Consider the following 20,511-nt stretch of genomic DNA (forward strand, 5'->3'; position numbering starts at 1 on the left):
ATGTGGAGGTGACTTAGGGTGGAAGCCCACAAAGGACTGCTCCCAACGTGGAGGCCTTGACCTCCTGGGTCCTACCAGGAGATCCCTAATTCCAGGAGCCCGAGGAAGGGTGCCCTCATGCATCCTTCGAAAGACCGATGCTATGAAGAAGAGACAACCTGGCCCTGCTCGTTGGTATAAAAATATTTATATAAGTATAAAATATTAAATAAAACAAATATTAATTAATAATAACAATAGCGCCAACAATATTAGTAATAAGAACTCTTCTGCTGGCTCACAGCCTTCTTCCAGCTTTTCTCCTCTGGTTGTCATAATTCTGTGAGACAGGTGTCTTCACAGCGGGGAACACTGAGGCCCAGAGGAAACAGCACACTGGTCGGAAGTCACACAGCAAGTCTGCAGACCTGGAAGCTGAGGGAAGGGCAAAGGGGTCCCCTGATCCAGCCAGGGCAGGGAGAGTGTGAGGTTCAGGTTCAGAGGAGAGTTCCTCCCCATAGTCTCACAGTCGTAAGTAGGATGATGCTGAGGCTGAGGTGGGCAGGGCCAGGCCGGGGGGCGCCCCCCTTTCGGGACTGCACGTCTTTGTTTGGGTCATTACATCCATTTCCAGTACAGCAGGAGACGTTGGCATGGTGCAATCTGAAGGCTTCAGCCACATGGAGGCCTTGGCACCAAGAAGGTGCTGCACAGCCTCTTACTGTATAGTATGGGTTCCCTGGCCCTGAGGAGGGAGAAAACTGTGTGAGACTCCCAGCTCCTGGGCCTGAGCTTCTCACTAGGTGACGAGCCACCTCGTGGTGGATGCCACCTGGAAAAAGCAGAAATTCTAAGTGTGGTACAGGGGATCTGTGACGTCAAAATTATTCTCATAATAACGCCAAAACATCACTTGGCTTTTTTTGCTATCCTGAGCTTACAATGGGGTTTTCCAGAACCACCAGCACATGTGGTCGTGCAACAGACTGAATGCACAAGCAGATATGCGGATCCAGCTGTCTTCTGTTAAGCCAGACAGTAAAGAGAGTTGCAAAAGTGTAGAACAATGCCAGTCCTCTCATCCAATTTTTTCATTTTGGAAAATCTAGTCTTTGTTTTCCCCATAAAAACATGTTCACGTGCAATGAGTTTTTAAATTGTTATTTTAAAATATATTAATACATCATAAAAATTTCTCAGTTTTAATTTCTAATGCAATAAATATCTTATAGATATAACTGACATAAACAATAATTTTTAAGGGAGTGAAGAAATCTGAAGACCAAAAAGTTTGAGAACTACTGGAACAGAGACCTTCCCAGGATGTCACAGGATGGAAACCCAGGGTGTCCATAGGAAGTCCCACCCCCGAAAAAGGCCACATTTCTATGGCTGAAATATCTGTTTCCTAATGGGCAAGTCCTAATTTCTTACTACAATTTGCACCCTGCTGAAGGAAGTCCCATAGGAAGATCCACCTCAATTAAGTCTCGCTAAACTGGAAGTTAAGTTCTTGCAGACCACCCCCCACTCCATTAAGTATCCCCTCCCAACCTCCCAAAGGGCCTCACCTTCAGTGCCTGTGGCTTCCAGACATTGATTCATGGGGCCTCGACAGGCAATGAGGAAGGTCTTGTCGGAGGAACATCCATCGGTGCTGTTCCCCTGACAGCTGTAACACTGGAGGCCATTCAGTGGCAAGTTTTGAAGCTCCAGGACTTGGGAGAAGACAAGAGAACAACGAAATTAGGACTGGGTTGGGGTGTAGGGAGAGGTGTCCTTATTCCTTGCATGGACTCTCATCTCTCAGCCTGAGAAGATGGCATGAAGCCCCCTCGTGGTAGACATTGGAATGGCACTCTCTTGCGCGGTTCTTGGGGACCTGTGGGGGAAATCCCAACTCTTAGGTCCCTAGAGTCCTGGCCTGACCAGCTGGTAAGCATCTGGGTAAGATCAAACAGTCCCTATCCTCACAGAACTTACATGTTAGAGTGAGACTGTCCCATGTGTTACTAGCCACATGTGGTTGCATCTACATTAGAATTAATTAATAATAATGAAATAAAATTCAAAATTCGGTTCACATGTCAACTGTTTCACAGCCATTTGTGGGACTGGCAACCATATTGCACAGTAAAGATAAGAACATTTCCCTCACTGTGGAACTCTGTGGAACAATACCATTTCATAGAGACAGAGTAACACGAGGGATCTAGATTATACTGAAGGGGAGGGACAGGGAATGTTTCACTGAGGATGATACTTTAAAGCTGAGACCCGAATGATAAACAGTCAGTCAGGTGAACTCTTCAGGGAGATGTGTTCCTAGTGGAGGGTGCTGTGTGTGCAAAGGCCATGAGGCAGGGCAGCGTTTGGCAGTTGTAGAAACTAAATCAAGACCATGAGGCAAGTTGGTGATGAATAGCGTGGCCTTTGGATTTTATTCCAAGAGCAAGGGGAAGTTGTTAAAGTGCTTAAGGAAGGAGAGTGACAAGATCTCATTTACATGTTTTGTTATTGTTAATTCTCACCTGAGTATATTTTTTTCATTGATTTTTAAAGAAAGATGAAGGGAGAGAGAGAAAGAGAAACAAAGACATCGATGTGAAAGAGACTCTGATTGGTTGCCTCCCTCATGCCCCTGGCTGGGGCCAGAGATAGAACCTGCAACCCAGGTATGTCCCCTTGACCAGGAATTGAACCTGCAACACTTCGGTGTGCCGGCCAGCGCTCTAACCACTAAGCAATACCTGCCAGGGCTCATTTACATTTTTTAAATATCTCTCTTGCTGCTGTGTTGAACATTGGCTGTAGGGTGTCAGGGGGATCAAGATCAGAGAGGAGGTTATTTCAACAATCTAAGTGAGAGGTTATTGCAACAGGGTGGTGAGCAGTAGAAGGATTCAAGAGGCTGTAGGAACCACCAAATGTGGGTCTTGGTGAAGGTTTGATAGACTCACTGAATTCCCACAAATCCTTCTTTGAGAAAGGAGCACTATGTCCACCTTTCAGAGGAAGAAATGGAGACCTAGAGAGGAGGGGTTTGCCTGCAAGAGACTGGCAATGTCCTTGAGTGCACCGCCCCATCCTGGATCTCCGGCCCCTTACCTGGTCCCTTATTGCATTTGGTGGTGTTGCAGCAGCGCAGGAAGTGCAAGGTGTGGTTGTTGTGAAAGCCAGTGGGGCCTGGGCAGCCAGGAAGGTTGCCACAGCCTCTCAAGTTGCGCTCATTCTTTAGACTCCCTGTGTGGGGCAGAGGAGAGAGGTCAGATTGTTGATGAAGGGCTGACCCTGGATTTGCCCACTGCAGCAGTCATCTGTCCATTCTCTGCTCCACCCTTCATTATAGGACCCTCATTTCTTTTTTTATTTTATTTATTTATTTATTTTTTAGTCCTCACCCGACGGCATTTTTCCATGTTTTGTTCAGATAGAGTGGGAGGGAGAGAGAGAGAGAGAAACATCGATGCGAAAGGGACACATCGAGTGGCTGCCACCTGCATGACCAACCAGGGCCGGGGACAAACTGCAATCGAGGTACATGCCCTTAGCGGGAACCGAACCCGGGTCTCTCTAGACCGCAGGCCGACGCTCTAACCGCTGAGCCAAACCGGCCAGGGCCCTCATTTCTTTCTTTCTTTTTTTTTTTAATCCTCACCCGAGGACATTTTTCCATTTTTTGTACAGATAGAGTGGGAGGGAGAGAGAGGAAGGGAGAGAGAGAGAGAAACATCGACGTGAAGGGACACATCGAGTGGCTGCCACCCGCACGACCAACCAGGGCCGGGGACAAACTGCAACCGAAGTACGTGCCCTTAGCGGGAACCGAACCCGGGTCTCTCTGTACCGCAGGCCGACGCTTTAACCGCTGAGCCAAACTGGCCAGGGCCCTCATTTCTATTTTTTTAAATATTTTTTTTTCTTTATTGATTTTAGATAGGAAGAGAAAGATAGAAACATTGATGAGAGAGAACATTGATTGGTCACCTCCTGCATGTAACCTCACTGGGGATCGGACCCACAACCGGGGCATATGCCCTCATCAGGAATCGAACCGGCGACCTCTTGGTGTATGGGTCGATGCTCAACCATTGAGCCACACTGGCCAGGCAGGACCCTCATTTCTTTAGGGCAGCCATATATCTAGCCAAAGACACATTTTCTAGCCTCGGTAACTAGAGTCATGTGGCTAAGTTCTGGTCAATGTGATGTAAGTAGAAAGTTTAATGGGACTTCCAGAAAGAAGAACCCTTACAAAAGGAGAGGTTCTCTTTTTTGCCCCTTCTTTTAATCTTCCTTCTTCTTCTTCTTCTTTTTCTTTTTTTAAAATCCTCACCAGAGGACATGCTTAGAGAGAGGAAGAGAGAGAAAGAAAAGCATCGATGTGACAGAGAAACATTGACCGGTTGCCTTCTGTACTCTCCCCAACTGGGGGTCAAACCCGCAACCCATGTGTGTGCCCTGACCAGGAATCAAACTGGCAACCATTCGGTGCATGGGGCATGTTCAATCAACTGAGCCACTCTGGCTGAGCTCAACTTCCTTCTTCCTGGAACTTGGACATGAGGCCTGGAATTCTGGCAGCTATTTGGAACTATGAGGCAATCTTGAGAATGGCAGCAATATGTAAGAAATGAGAAAGCATCTGGGTTCCAGGTGACGGTGGAACTGCCTTTGTGGCCCTGTACTTCCTATCACTGGATTTTTGTGTGTGAGAGAGAACTGTGTACCTTGCTTAAATCCCTGCTATTTGGGGATTCACGTGCAGCCTTGGGAAGGAGCGAAGCAAGGAGGAGGAGTTTCTGGCAGGTTAGGGCTCACCTTCCAGGGTCACCACCTCTAGGCACTGTTCTCTAGGGTTGCGGCATTGGAGGCTCCTGTCCCAGCCCCTCTCACAGCTCAGGTCTGAAGAGGCACAGGAAATACATTCGAGGTAACGGTTTCGGCTTCGGGGAAAGGCGGGAGTCCGGCCTGATTGGGGGAGGCAGGAGGGGGAGTCAATGGGGAGAGTCCTGGAGATCCAGCTCCTTATCTCACTCTTCAGCCAGTCATCAAACCTTGGTCATTCTGAATCTTTCTAGAACCCATTCCCTCCTTTCTAGTCCCATGACCAGGTCCAGCTCAGACCTTCTTCAATACCAGCTTCCTTCCTGGTCTCCCAGTTTCCATTGTCTCCCACCCTAGCCCTAGTGCATCCTACGTGGCCCTAAAAGGATATTTCTAATATTCACCTCTGACCCTGTCTCTTCTCTGCTCAAAACCTTTCCATGGCTCCCCAGTGCCTTCAGCATAAAATCCACGATTCTCAGTGTGGCATTCATGGCCCATCAAAAACTGGGTCCTGGCTACCTCTCCTGCCTCATCTCACTCCACTAGCCCCTCACACTCTACTCCACACATCTTCTCTCAGCCCCCAGATATACATGCAGACACATCTAGCCTTTGCATCTGCTGTTCCCCTGCTATCTACTTTCCGTCCATTCTTCAGGCGTCATCTTCTCCAATTTCACAACCTCCCCAAGATGCCCTCCCTGACCTTTTAGGCTGGATCAGGTACCTCTCTGGACTCCCCAATCCCAGCCCTGCTTGCTCTGGGTCATTTCTGTCTAGTGACTGGCTTGTTTCCCTCAGTAGACTCTGAGCCCCAGGGGGGTAGAGCCAAAGGTGTCCTCATCACTACTGTGTCCCAACACCACCCAGCAGAAGGCCTGGTCCAGAGAAGATATTGAATAAATATTTATTGAATGAATGAATGAATGAATGAATGAATGAACAATTACTTAAAACCTTTCTATTGTTCCTTGTGGTATCCAGTCTTCAAGACAGCCCCCAGTGATCCCTGCTTCCTGGTATTTATACCCTTATGTAGTCCTTTCCCATAAAGAACAGGGCTGACCTCTGTAACCAAAGGGATACTGTAGGAATGACGGTGCGTGATTTCTGTGCTAGACTGTAAAAGACATTGCAACTTTTTCCCAGCTCTCTCTTGGATTACTTGCTCTGGAGGAAGCCAGCTGCCAGGTTGTAAGGACACTCAGTCAGCCCCATGGCAAGGTGATGGGAACTGAGGCTTTGCCAAAGCCAAGGAAGTGGATCATCCACGTGAGTGAAGCTACACTGGGCGCCTTCAGAGGACTGCAGCTCATCTGTCATCTCACTACAACCACATGAAAGATCCAGAACCATCTAGCCAAGCCACTCCTGGATTCTTGATGTTCAGAAACTTTGTGAAATAATGCATGCTTATCTTTGTTTTAAATTTCGGAGCAATCTGTAATGCTGCAATAGATACTTAATACACTGCCCAAGTGTGTCGGGGAATCAAAGCTTCACTTGATTGATCTGTGATAACTTTGCTACTCCTATGAACCTTCCAGGTCAGGCCAAGCGAAGGAGTTACTTTCCTTGGATACACCAGTCATTTCTGTGCCCAGGCCTTAGCTCACACCATCCCCAAGCCTAGCATGCCTAGCCAGTCCTGACCCCAGATATCCGAGTTGAGTTTGGGCCAAGTCTTAGAGAAATGAGAGGGCTGTCTCAGCCAACACCCTCTACTGGCAAGCCAGCAGCTGTGATTAGGTACACCAATTACACCAAAGGCCAAATCTCCCCCATCCTCAGAGAAAAGTAACTAAAAGGCCAATATCCCATGTCATCTCACATGAAATTCCATAAAAATGAACACACAAATTGCCATCATTGCAAAATAGCTGTCTCATACCGCCCATGGGTCTCCTTTGGGGGCTCTTCTGATCTCATTCTTCTAAATGTGGGTGATCCTCAAGGCTCTGCCTCAGGCCCTTTTCATTCGTCATGGTGCACACTCTTTCCCATGGGGATGTTACCTATTAGACACGGCTTCATTTCTGCCTACCTGCTGGGAACTCATAAATATCTCTCCAGGCAAGATTTCACTTTGAGCTCCACACCCAATACCCAATTGCCTCCTGAAGACCCCAGGGCTAGCCCTCAAACACCCAAATCTCTACATGCCCCAAATGAAACTCTCCATCTTCTCCCCAGACCTGCTCCTTCTCCTGAATTCCACATCTCTGAGATGGCCCCATCAGTCCTCTAGGGCAGAAACTTAGCCAACTCCTTGATTCTCCACATCTAAGTATCAATCCGGATATTCTACTGCCCTGTTTCTAGTTCTTTAATCCTTTTGCTGTGCTGTTTCTGATCGCTATTGAGCATAGCTATCACGTTTTAATTTCAGTCATTGTTCTAGATTTCTTGTTTGACTCTTTTAAAAATGGATTCCAGATTTCTGCTAAAACTTATTCTTTCCTCTATTTTCTTGACTATATTGATCATAGGTATTGTAAAGTTCCCTGTCTAATAACTCCAATATCTGAATCATTATGAGTCTGTTTCTATTGTTGGATTTTCCTCTTGGTTTCTGGTCAATTGGTCCTTTTTATTTTTTTCAGGCTACATTGTGAGTTTCGATTAGATGCCAGACATTATAGATGAAAATTTGTAAAGGCTCTAAATGATGTATCTTCTTCTAAAGAAGGTTAGGTTTTCTTTCTGCTGAAGACTGGAAGTAGGCATTTTTAGGACTGGTCGATTTCAGTTTTGCCCCTACTCCTAGGGTGTGGTCTCAGAAAAAGCTTGAGATGGTTACCAAGGCCTCTCTTGCCAACTTGGCACCTGGGGTCTCCCCAGCATCCTATGACTGCTGGAATCCTTGCTCAGATTTGTAGTTTCTCAGATACTATTTTCTGCTTACTTTCTTGGAGTCACCTTACGCATGTACAGCTTGCCAAAGACTGAACGAAGTCATTTACAGATTTGAGGACTCCCTTCTCTGGCTTTTGCCTCTCATTTTCTAGACACTCTAACAGCCCCAGACTCCACTTCTGTCTTCTTGGTCTAGTGATGATCTCTCACTGTGTGGTTTTTACTTCTCCTCCACAGTAGCAAATTGGAAAGTACACTCAACGAAAAGCCCAGCTTGTCTGTGGAACTCACCTTCTGTGCTTCCCTGTTTCAAAGATTGTAGCCCCTCAACGTCTCCTCTTCATCTACTGTCCTCCAGTGAATTCAAATAACTATTCATAATCTATCCAGCTTCCACAGCTGCCATTGGCAGGGGGTTAGTCTTATACAATCGGCTCTATAGTAACCAGAATTACAAAGCCACTGCCATGTCTAACCTATCACTAATTCTTGCTCATCTACTGGTGAAGAGCTGCAAAATCCATCCACTTCTCTCCATCTGCAGGGCTGACACTCTAATGCAGCCACCTTCATCTTCACTTGGACAACCTCATCCACCTCCAAGTTGGTCTCCCCTTCCCTATATTCCCTCCATCACCACACCCCTCCATCATCACATCCCTCCATCACAGTTTCCCTCCATCATCACATCCTTCTATCATGATCTCCCACCATTCCCTGGATGAAGTCTATACTCCTCACCACAGCCTAGAAGGCCCTGTGTAATATGACCCTGCCAATTTCACCAGTTCATCTCACCCCATTTTTCCCTTTCCTCCAGCCATACTACTTCCACCCACCTCTGGGCCTTTGCATCTATTGCTCCCTTTGCCTGGAAAACCCTTTCCACTGTCTTTTTAACAATCTGACTCCTACTCACCCTCAAGATCCAGCTTAGCTATTGCTTCCTGTAGGAAACCTTCTCTGACCTGAGTCGAGTATCTCCTCGAGGGTCCCACAGCCCTTTCTTTTCACTCATCCCAGCCCTGATCACTCTGGCCTCTGTTTCCTCCATCACAGCCCTGACAATTCTGGATTGTGCTTCCCCATGACATCTCTGACCCTCTGATCTGTTTTCCCTATTATGGTTCTGACCTGTGCTTCCCCTATCCCAGCTCTGATTACGCTCAGCAGTCAGCAGTGTCTGGTGATGGGCCTCTCACACCCTCCCCCCTCCACTGGACTGTGAGCTCTGTGGAGTCAGGGCCTAAGGCTGTCTGGGTCATAGGTATGTCCCAGTGTCACTTATGTACAGGATGTGGTTTAACCAACTATTCTAATCACCACATGCAGGGTAAGATGGCATTAGAAATGGGGCTGACCAAGTGCCCATCAATAGATGAATGGATAAAAAAGCTGTGGTACATTTACACAATGGAATACTATGCAGCTATAAAAAAGAAGGATCTATTACCCTTTGAGAAGACATGGAGGGACCTGGAGAGTATTATGTTAAGCAAAATAAGCCAGTCAGAGAAAGACAAGTATCACAAGATCTCACTTATTTGTGGTATATAATGAACAAAATAAGCTGATAAACAAAACACATCCAGAGACATGGAAGTAGGGAACAGACTGACAAACCTCAGAGGGAAGGGGGGGGGGCAGGGAGGGAAGAGATAAACCAAAGAACTTACATGTATATATGCATAACCAATGGTCACAGACAAAAATCTGGTGAAGGCAGGGGGAGATGGGAGCGAGGAGGAGGGTGTCAAAGGGAGGGGAAAGGAGGAAATCTGTAATACAACAATAAAGATAATAGAAACAAACAGAGAAAGAAAGAAAGAAAGAAAGAAAGAAAGAAAGAAAGAAAGAAAGAAAGAGAGAAAGAGAGAAAGAAAGAAAGGAAGGAAGAGAAAGAGAGGAAGGAAGGAAGGAAGGAAGGAAGGAAGGAAGGAAGGAAGGAAGGAAGGAAGGAAGGAAGGAAGGGAGGAAGGGAGGGAGCTGCTAGAGGCATGTCAGTCATTAAATTATGGAATTGCTAGCTGCTGCTCCAAGCTCTCTGGTGGATCCCTGACTACTCTCAACTTTTTCTTTAAAATCCTCGTCCCCAAGATCCATCAGCTAAAGGAGCAACACCAGGCCCAGCACAGGGCCTCCAGGGGCCTCTTCCAATTGATCAATGTCTTTTGCACTGACCAATATTGTTAAATATTTTGAATACTATCTCTTATCAGAAGCATTACTGAGATCCAATTATTAGGGTTTTCCTTAAGCACATCTAACCGAGAAAGGAAGCCAATGTTCCCTCTCTTGTCACTTTATCACTTCCTTGAAAATGAGCATCTGATTCAGTTCCCACAAATAGATAAAAGTTTGCAGTCAGGATGGATGAAGAACAAGAAAAAAACAGTATAAACAGGCTCTCAACTTACTGACAGCATTGTGATTGAACTGGCCTTAACCAATTTCCTTCTTCATTAGGGCCAGACAGAGGAATCTCTGCCTCACCCTCTCCCTTCCTTCCCCATCCTTTCTCTCCTGTAGGAACTTGGGGATTGGAATCTTTCTGAGTCTTTTTTTAAAACTGACCAAAGCCTAGAGCCACAAACTCAATCCAGTTTCTTTCTTTTTTTAAAATATGTTTTTATTGATTTTTTTTAGAGAGGTAGGGAGAGGACGAGATAGAAACATCGATGTGAGAAACATCGATTGGCTGTCTCCTGCACACCCCCTACTGGGGATGGAGCCCGAAATCTGGGCATGTGCTCTGAACAGGAATTGAACCAGGGACAACTCAGTTCATGGGACAACATTCAATCCACTGAGCCATACCAGCTGGGCTCAACACAAGTTTCTTCACATTCTTTTCCACTGCTCAAGTCAAGGACCATCTGTTCTAGGGAACTTTCTGAGCCCACTGCAGTCTGTAATCCTTCCTCTTTGACTTCCCTTAAGAATTCTGAGTCTCTTGTATCTCTGGTCTTTATATCCTGGTCCCTTAGCATCTATTGTTCGAACAATCTCTGTCCCATGGAAAAGGTTAGATGACAAATCATCAGTGAGATACTTTATCTACCTCTTGAGTAGGTGTATGTGTGTGTAGCTTTGTAAGGGCAGGTATTGCATCTTATACTTAAGAACCATAAAAACAAACATTTATGAGATGGGATAGAGTTAGGGAAGAGGATGAGTTTGTGGGTGGATTGGGGACAGTTTGAGATGAAATGGAGTAGAGTGAAGGATGGGGTTAGAGATGTGTTTGGAATAAGGATGAATTTAAGTTGGTGTTAAGGGTAAGGTGAATTTGGGGATGAGACTGGAGGTGAAGTTGAGTTGGGGTTGGTTCTGGAGTAAGGCATGGAGATGAGGTTGGGGTGGCATAAGATTGATGATAGGATTGGAATGACAATGGGGTTGAGTTGGAGACAGTTTGGGGTTAGGCATGGCAAGGGCTGTCCTACTCACCAGGGTTGGGCCGGTTGCACAAATCTGATCCACACATGATCTCTGTCAGGGTGATAATCTTCATGCCTGTCCGATAGCTCATGGTCCTATTGGTCTTCTCTGAGTGGGCACAGCCTGTCTCCACCACCTCCAACTCTTCATCTTCTGTGAGGAATGTATCTTTGTCACCCTAGAGGCTCTCCTGAGCCCAACCAGCCTCTAACATTCCTGGTCTTAAGGTCACCCACTCCTGTGGCTGAACCCCAGGCCTCTACTTTTGTTTGGGTCCAACTCTGTCTTCTCTAGAGTTATCCCCCCTCTCCTCCCTACCCCTCACAGGGAGCCTACTCTCTCTCAATGACAACACTGTCATTGGGACCTTCTAGATCCATCTACCTCTCCTTCCTGGCTCAGTGATCTTAGCAGGGAGAAAATTTTAATAGAAAATTTTAAAGAAAAATGCTTTAAGCTTACCCCAAAGTATAAGACAATGATATAATAAATACTGTGTATTCATCATCCAACTTTATAAAATATTAGCATTTTGCTATATTTGTTTCAGATATATATATATATATATATATATAAAACTAAACTTAAAAGATACAGTGAAAGCCTTCTACTAGCCCCCCTCCCCTCCCCTATCACATTCCCCTATGCCCTGTCCAGAGCCAATCACTGGTGTAGGTAATTCTCACACATTCTATGCATAACAACATACACTGTTGTTTTACATATTTCACACTTTATATTTAAAGGTATCGTACTCTGCAACATGCTTTTTTTCTCTCTCAACTTGATGTTTTTGAGATGTATCCACATTAATACCCACGGCTCTAGTTTCTTCATTTAAACTGCTGTGTAGTATTTCATTATGTGATTACACCTTAATTTTCTCCTCTGCTGCTGAGTGACTTTGGGGTGTTTCCAATTTTCCATATCACAAACATTACTGCTATGAACGTTCTTATACATGTGTCCCTGGGCACATGCAGCCAAGGTTCTTTGGTGTTTCTATATTCCTAGTTAAAATGCTGGCCTTAGGGTACTCTAATCTCCGTCTACACTAGACATTGCCAAATCACTCTGTGGGGTAGATGCACCATTTAACACCCTAAAAGCAAGGTCAGCAGCTCCACATCCTCATCAACCCCAGCATTATCAGATTTTTAAATACTTGTCAATCTGGTGGGCGTGAAACAGGGTCTCCTTTTGTTTTTGTTTGCATTTCCCTCCCTGATAGCTGTTGGACAAGGTTTCTTGGTCACTTGCATTTCCTGTGGCGCTGGAGTAGGGGAGCTTACCTTCCCATATGTTCAAGACGGTAGTCCTGCAGAGATCCTGGCCAGGGGCACACTCTTCCACCTGGCAATTCCCATTCCTCTCACACCGCATGCACCGCAGAGCCCAGGTGGCTGGGGGGAGAGGGAGGAGACACCAGGAGAGTTCATTAGAGCTCTGCGCCAGGACCCTCGCTCTCGCCCTCGGATGTCCCAGTACCAGGACCAAATCTCCAAGCCCTGTGCACTCAGGTTCGTGCTCCACATTCTGTCAGCTCCTGGGTTCGGGCCAGCTGCAATTCTAGTTTATCTCTGGCTCAATGTTCTATCTCGGCACCGCTTTCCTAAGATTCTATATCCCTAAAGTCTTCCTCTCGTTCTTTTCCCCTTGAAATCTGTCCCCGTGCGGGTCCTATCCTAAAAGTCCTATCTCCACGCTCTTTGTCCCTCCGGACAGTCAAGCTCTGCTCCCACACCCCGCTGACCCTCAGTCTACTCCGTCAGATCTCCTAGGGGCCTTCCAGCCTCAATCGACTCGGAGGATCTTTACGTTCTATCTCTGTACCCCCTGCTCTTTACTAACTATACCTTCCCCCCCACATACACACTCTCTTCCCCAGGTTCTTCCCCCTTCAAAACCTCTCCCCAACGTCATCTCCCGCCCAACAGCCCACTCGGAAGTTCTAACCCGGTCCATCAGCCCTCTGGGGAGATTCTAACCCAGCTATGCAGTAGCATGCACTGAGGCCTCCGGGTGGTTCTCTCCCCTCCCACTAGTTCCTCCCCGAGGTTCTCTCCCCGCCCACTGGCTCCTCCCCGAGGTTCTCTCCCTGCCCACTAGCTCCTCCCGGAGGTTCGCTCCCTGCCCACTAGCTCCTCCCCGAGTTTTTCTCCCCGCCCACTGGCTCCTCCCAGAGGTTCTCTTCCTGCCCACTAGCTCCTCCCGGAGGTTCTCTCCCCGCCCACTAGTTCCTCCCCGAGGTTCTCTCCCCGCCCACTGGCTCCTCCCCGAGGTTCTCTCCCCTCCCACTAGTTCCTCCCCGAGGTTCTCTCCCCGCCCACTGGCTCCTCCCCGAAGTTCGCTCCCTGCTCACTGGCTCCTCCCCGAGTTTCTCTCCCCGCCCACTGGCTCCTCCCCGAGGTTCTCTCCCCGCCCACTGGCTCCTCCCCGAGGTTCTCTCCCCGCCCACTAGCTCCTCCCCGAGGTTCTCTCCCCGCCCACTAGCTCCTCCCGGAGGTTATAGCTCCGCAGGCTAGTGCCCCCCAACCCTACCCCGGGGTTCTAAGGCCTATTCGCCCTCCTCCAGGCCTCCCCTGTGGGTCCCTGCCCGCCAGCCCCTAGTTCGGAATCCTCCATCATTACTCATTGTTGGTCTCCAACCGTCGGGGGAACTTTGCCAGTTATTCATTGCCAAAATACTCCTCAATCCCAAACAACCCCTTCCTACCCGGCTGTGACTCAGTTCCTTCTCTATTTCCTCTAGTTTTTTCAACCATTTCCCTTACATTTTTCGGGGGAAGCAGGTTGAGAGGGTCCTCGAGAGACAAGCCTTAGGTCCCTAGCTTCTGCCTCCGTGCCGCTGGGCCCTTTTTGGACCTTGTGTAAAACGCCTATGTTGGTGGGCTGGGAGTCGACAGAGTGGATAGAGCAGTGGGACGCCCTTGCGGGGTCAGAGTCCCACCTACTCAAGAACTGAATGTGTGACGTCGGGCCAGTTACTTAACCTCTCTGTGCCTCAGTTTCCTTCTGGTTAAAACATAGTTCCGCCCACCAGTGTGGCTCAGTGGATTGACCGTGGTCTTGTGGATTGATTCTGGTCAGGGCACATGTCTGGGTTGAGAGCTCAGTCCCCAGCAGGGGGCGTGCAGGAGGCAGCCAATGTATGTTTCGCTCTCACAATGGAGGCTTCTCTCTCTCTAAAAAATCAATAATAAAAAAAATGCTTGGCATTAAAAAAAAAAAAAAAAGATCAGCCTGCCCAGAGTGAAATGACAAGGAAGGAGCTTCGAAGGAGGCCTGAAATCAAGAGCTCACTCACCAAACGGTGGCTGTTGTTAAAAGCCTTCGCTCAACTAGTAATCCCCGAGTACCTACTGGGTGTTAGCTACTGTGCCGCCTGAAGCTACAGATAGCAAGAGAACTATTGTTTGAGTGGAAAGAGCTGTGGCCTGAGCTCCCCTTCTCCTTCAACTCACCAGACTACGAGTCCCCCTCCTCTCCTGTCCCCTCCCTTTGCTGCCGCCAGATCCAGTTCCCTGAGCAGGTGTTGGGGACCCAGTCCCTACCTGGAATGCAGGTTTGAATCAACAGCAGCAGTCGCAGCAACCCCGAGACGCCCATGTCAGGCAGCGGCCCCTGTCCGCGGCCTTCCTGCACTTCTGAGTCGGGCCCCTGGAAGGAGACAGTTTTGTGGTCCCGGGGGCTCCTCCCAGATGTTTTGTGAAAGAGCGAGTCAGCCTTAAAGGCATGGGCGCCCCACCTCCTTCCCCACGTCACCCCCTGCCAAACTTCCTTTACCAGGGAGTGGCCAGCCGGAGTAGGGGGCTGGCTCAGCTCTGACTCACATGACCATCCATGGTCACAGCTCTGTCCCCAGACCACTGGGGTGCAAATTCCAGTCCCCCCTCTTCAGGCTCTGGAATTTTGGGCAAGGGATCTCACTTCTCGTCTTAAAATTTGTCCCGATGGGAAATTCGTGGCTAATTACCAGATAATATAGGATTCTTGTTAGTTTTGTTAGGAGGAAAATTGGTATTGTGATTATGTGGGAAAATGTCTTTATCATTTAGAGATGAATGCTGGAATATTTGGGCTTGAAATAATATAGCATCTCTAATTTACTTCAAAACACTTTAGCCAAAAAGTACATAGTGCTGTTATGACAATGGTTTTGTGGTTATGTGGGGAAATTGTTCTTAATTTTTATAGCTCACTGAAATATTTAGAGGTTAATGTCATTGATGTTTGCATTCAATATACTTTAGGAAAAAAGAAAAGCAAAATAGCAAACTATTTGTATCAATTAGATCAAAGTAATTTATATGTCCTTCTGTCTTTTTTTCTGTGTGTTTGTAAAGATTCATAATAATTTTTGTAATTGGTTGATGTTAGAGAGAAGGGGGAAGAGGGGGAAGAGAGAGAAACTTCTATTTGTTTTTCCACTTATTTAGGTATTCATTGGTTGATTCTTGTATGTGCCCTGAAGGGATTGAATCCTCAACCTTGGAGTATCAGTATGACGCTCTAACCAACTGAGTCACCTTGCAGGGCAATACTTTTTTTTTTTTCCTGAGTAAAATAAAATGCAAAAGATAAAATCATCTCTCCCGTTTCAAGATGCTTCTGACCAATCAGAGCAATTTAATGTAGATGAGATCTCTGAACAGTTGCTGGCCCACATGGAGAGCTCAACAAATTTCTTCATTATTTACTAAGTGCCAGGCACTGGTCCAGGACTGGGTCACAGGAGAAAACAAAGTCCCTGCCCTTGTGACAGAGGGGAGTTAGATATGTGTTATCTAATCTATGGCTGTCGGGCAGTGATGAAATGGAGAAAAACAAGCCAGGTTGAAGAAGGAGCAAGGTACAAGTGAGGAGTGGTCAGTTAAGTGGGGGTGATCCAGGAGGGCTTCCCTGAGCAGCTGGCATTTGAGCAGAGACTGAATGTGTGAGGGAAGAAGTTGGGCAATTGGTCTAGAATTGAATTCCAGGGAGAGGAAACAGCCAGTGCAAAGGCCCTGAGGGGGGAAGGGGGTGTGCCTGATGATCTAGGAATAGCACAGAGGCCAGTGTGGTTGAAATAGAATAGGAAGGGAGAGAATAATAGGCAATGAGTTAACTCTACCACTATACTAATGATGAAACTATTGTTATCCTTATTCACTGGAGCCTTATGCTAGTGATTTAAAGGTAAGGTAGAAAAGTTCCAAAGAAACCCTCTGCTAAGATGCAATATATCCTAGTGATTAAGAGTGTGCAGGCTGGCGCTAGACTCTGAGGGTTCAAATTCCACCTACATACTAACTAGCTTTGTGGTTTTGGGCAGGTTTCTTAACCTCCCTGTGCCTCAAGCTCCTTATCTGGAAAGGAGAACTAACAAGTGCCTCCCTCTCAGGACTGATGTGCTAGGGACATAAAAGAATGCACCCAAGGTGCTTGCCATGGCTCCTGGTGCATAGTAGGTGCTCGATAAGAAACTATAACTGTCACTAGTATTGTTGCACCCATCTCTAGACTCTGGTCCTAGTTTCCTGTCTTTGGTGTGGGAAGGGAAGACACCTCATGAGTCTGAGGCCAGTGGTTGTCATGCTTATAACTCCCTAGCTAGCCTCAATATCAATAGATAGCCTCTTTTCTTTTTTTTTTCTTTCTTTTTTTTTTTATCCTCACCCGAGGACATTTTCCCATTTTTTGTTCAGATAGAGTGGGAGGGAGAGAGAGAGAGAGAGAAACATTGACGTGAAAGGGACACATTGAGTGGCTGCCACCCGCACGACCAACCAGGGCCGGGGACAAACTGCAACCGAGGAACATGCCCTTAGCAGGAACTGAACCCGGGTCTCTCCGGACCGCAGGCTGACGCTCTAACTGCTGAGCCAAACCGGCCAGGGCAATAGCCTCTTTTCTGAACCTCAGTTTCCTCTTGTGGGTCCCTCTTTGGGTTTACATGAAACTGAATGAGACATTAGTGTGCATGAGGCAGGGAAATAGAAAGTTGAGGTGTTGGTCCAGGCAGGCTTGAGATCCAGCTCCCGAGTGACTATGGGCAGGTGGTCCATGGGTCCCTTTCTTCTCCCAGCTGAGACATGGGTCTGGGGAGGGTGAAAGGGAGGCATCTCTTAGTGAAAGAAAAGCTCAGGTTTGGGTGTCACAAAAAGCTGTGTGGCCCTGGTCGGTTTGACTCAGTGGTTAGAGCGTCGGCCCGCGGACCAGAGAGTCCTGGGTTCAGTTCCCGCTAAGGGCACGTACTTTGCTTGCAGTTTGTCCCCGGCCCGGTTGGGGTTGTGTGGGTGGCAGCCAGTCCAGGTGTCTCTTTCACATCGATGTTTCTCTCTCTCTCTCTTCCTCCCTCCCTCCCTCCCTGCTCTGTCTGAAGATGAATGCAAAAATGTCCTCAGGTGAGGATTTAAAAAAAAGAGAGAGAAGCTGTGTGGTCTGCAATGACCACTTTCTGGCCAGATGACCTCAGCACTCTCTGACACAATTTCCTCTTTTATTTAAAGAATGGGGAATTATCTTGGACTCCACTCATCCCCTCCTCAGACTGCTCTGGTCTCACCAAATCTGTTTCTCTCCTTCTGTGTCTCCCTGTCTGTCTTTTGTCATCTCTCTGCTTCATTCTTTCTCTGTCGCTGTCTCTCTCCATATTTGTCTCTCTGTCACTCTCTCTGTATCCCTCTCTCTCTTTCTGTCTCTTTCTGTCTCTCTGTCTCTCTCTGACTCGTTCTCTCTGTCTCTCCCTCAAGTGAACACCGGTGAGTTTCAGTCATGAGCTAGGGGAGGGAGCAGGCAGGGGGCCTGGCTGTGCACAATCCCAGAAAACCGGCAGGAATGTCCTTCCTCCTGGTGACTCACAGGGGCCTCTCCCGATCCCGTCTGCTTGCGGGGTTCTGGGTGAGGCTCACAGGTTTCGAGGACTTCCTGGGCTGAGAAGAGGAGAGTCCCCTGCAGAGACAGAGAGGGAGCGAGACAGAGACATAGAGAGGGAGAGGCAGTGAGAGAGAGAGAGCTAGACATGGGGGAGAGAAGAGGAAAGAGTAGGAGAGGCCACAGACAGACTAACTCAGGGGAAATCATAGAGATGACAGAACAGCGAATGAGAGTCAAGGACAGAGACCGTGAGAAACAGAGGGACACAGAGACGGAGATGGACAGAGGGAGTGAGAGAGAATGACACCAACTGCCTTCAAGGAGAGAAAAGTGGAGACACTGAGAGGCACTGTGCATGTGTGAGTGCACGCGTGTGTGAGTGCACGTGTGTGTGAGTGCATGTGTGTGTGAGTGCACGTGTGTGAGTGCACGCGTGTGTGAGTGCACACGTGTGTGAGTGCATGTGTGGGACCCCCTCAGCCTCTTGCCACCAGCCTGAGGAAGTGACTGCCTCTGGCCTGGGCTGAAGCTGGGGCATGCTGTAGCCATCGCCTCCCCAACTCCAGGCCTAGCAGGCAACATTGATGTCCCCTCTCAGGGTCTCCTTTTCCCTTGGCAAAGACCAGGGTGACAGAAGAGGAGTCACCCTAGGGAGTGAAAGAGCTGGGAAACCCCTGGAATCCACACCCCTCTGCCCCCATTTTGCAGACATAGAAACTGAAACTCAATCGTCCTTTTTATGGAGTGCCTGTGCTAGGCTGGGCGCTGTGCTGAGCGCTTGTTCTAAAGACCTTGGTCAAGCCTCACAGTCTCCTAGTTCACAGTTGAGGACACTGAGGTTTAGAGAGGTGTGGTCGTCTGAATGGTGGCACTCGAAGATATCCAGGTCCTGAACACTGGAACCTGCGCATGCGATTAAGTCGAGGATTTTAAGATGGGGGCGTTATCCTAATGACCTGGGTGGGCCCTAAATGTAATCACAAGTGTCCTTATAGAGGGAAGCAGGTGGACATTTGATGTAGACAGAAGCAGAGGAAAACAGGGTCAGAGAGAGACAGCAATGTGCTGCTGGCCTTGAAGATGGAGGAAGGGGTCAAGGACATAGGAATAAAAGGGGTGCGGCTCTCTGGACTGGAGAAGGAAAGAGACCACTGTACCCCTAGCATCTCCAGAGGGAATGCTGCCTATTGTAAGAGAATTCATTTCTGTTGTTTTAAAGCTACTAAGCCCTGGCCGGTTTGGCTCGGCGGTTGGAGTGTTAGCCTGCGGTCCGAAGAGACCCGGGTTCGGTTCCTGCTAAGGGCGCATATTTCAGTTGCAGTTTGTCCCCGGTCCTGGTTGGGTTGTGCGGGTGGCGACCACTTGATGTGTCCTTTTCACGTCAATGTTTCTCTCTCTCTCTCTATCTCTTCCTCTCTCCCTCCCACTCTATCTGAACGAAAAATGGAAAAATATCCTCGGGTGAGGATAAAAATAAATAAATAAAGGGTTTACAAAATAAATAAATAAAGCCACTAAGTTTGTGGTAATTTGTGGCAACAACAATAAGAAACTAATACAAGTGGCTGAGTCACTTGCCTAGGATGACTTGGAAGTATAAAGTCAGGATGATTTGGACCCGAGCAGTCTGGCACTGCCATCCATGCTTGGAAGTATCAGGCTGAGGGTTGCTGTTTCTGAGGGGACAAATGCCAGGAGCTAGAAGCCCCCAGCCTCTTTCTATCCCTCCTCCACCAATCTGCTTTGCCATGCCTCTCTCTGGCTTCATGGGGTTCAGGTGACTTGGGGAGAAGAAGGGATCCAGGAAAGAAAAAAATTGCAGAGTTTATGCAAAGAACAGTTTCCCTGCTTCTAGCACTTTGCAGCTCAGGTTCCACCAGAGTAGAAACAATTATTTCAATTCAAGGGCTGATGTTACTAATATATGAAGAGCTGCGCCCAGCTGGTGCAGCTCAGTGGTTGAGCGTTGACTCATGCACCAGGAGGTCTGGGTTCAATTTCCGGTCAGGGCACATGCCCAGGCTGTGGGCCAGATCCCCAGTGGGGGGCATGCAGGTGGCGGCCAATCGATGTTCTCTCTCATCGATATTCCTATCTCTCTCTCTCCTCCTTTCCTCTCTCTCTGAAATCAATAAAGAAAAAAAATTAAAAAAAAAAAAAAAGAGCTCCTGTTAGGGGTTGAATTGTGCTCTACCCTCCCGAAAGAGAGAGAGAGAGAGAGAGAGAGAGAGAGAGAGAAGAAAGAAAGAAAGAAAGAAAGAAAGAAAGAAAGAAAGAAAGAAAGAAAAGTCCTGAGTTTCATTACTCAGAATGTGACCTTATTTGGAAATAGTGTTGTTGCTGATGTAATTGGTTAAGATGAACTCACAGTGGAGTAGGGTGTGAGCCCTACTGCAAAGGAAGTGGTGTTTTTTCTAAGAAGACAGCCATGTGAGGACAGAGGCATGGAAGAAGACCACGCGGTGATGAAAGCAGAGATTGGAGTTGTGCGGCTACAAGCCAAGGAATGCCCAGGATTGGTGGCTGGCAAGAGGCAAGGAAGAATAA

General features: G+C 47.7%; 1 protein-coding gene across 2 annotated transcripts; it reads right to left on the minus strand.

The window, feature by feature from the left end:
- Window positions 1–176: 176 nt before the first annotated feature.
- Window positions 177–14,821, minus strand: PLAUR (plasminogen activator, urokinase receptor). 2 transcript variants are annotated; one of them, XM_036275972.1, is made up of 7 exons: window positions 14,661–14,821; window positions 12,399–12,509; window positions 11,116–11,256; window positions 4,801–4,950; window positions 3,088–3,222; window positions 1,551–1,697; window positions 177–724 (listed from the first exon to the last, which is right to left on the minus strand). In XM_036275972.1, exons 1-7 carry the CDS (start codon window positions 14,713–14,715, stop codon window positions 477–479), a joined length of 987 nt encoding a protein of 328 aa, XP_036131865.1. In that variant the 5' UTR covers window positions 14,716–14,821; the 3' UTR covers window positions 177–476. The 2 variants fall into 2 exon arrangements, with proteins under 2 accessions (XP_036131865.1, XP_036131864.1); XM_036275971.1 differs by having other exon boundaries at window positions 11,116–11,259.
- Window positions 14,822–20,511: the final 5,690 nt, after the last annotated feature.

Source organism: Molossus molossus, unplaced genomic scaffold (assembly GCF_014108415.1).
Source record: "Molossus molossus isolate mMolMol1 unplaced genomic scaffold, mMolMol1.p scaffold_m16_p_21, whole genome shotgun sequence".
NCBI classification, from domain to species: domain Eukaryota; kingdom Metazoa; phylum Chordata; class Mammalia; order Chiroptera; family Molossidae; genus Molossus; species Molossus molossus.

Excerpts from the sequence above, each read along its gene's own strand:
- PLAUR (XM_036275971.1), bottom strand. The coding sequence starts at position 14,715 with ATGGGCGTCTCGGGGTTGCTGCGACTGCTGCTGTTGATTCAAACCTGC. Across the intron at positions 12,510-14,660 it reads GATTCAAACCTGCATTCCAG|CCACCTGGGCTCTGCGGTGC; the intron begins GTAGGGACTGGG and ends CTCTCCCCCCAG. Across the intron at positions 725-1,550 it reads GGAAGCCACAGGCACTGAAG|GGCCAGGGAACCCATACTAT; the intron begins GTGAGGCCCTTT and ends CTCCCTCCTCAG.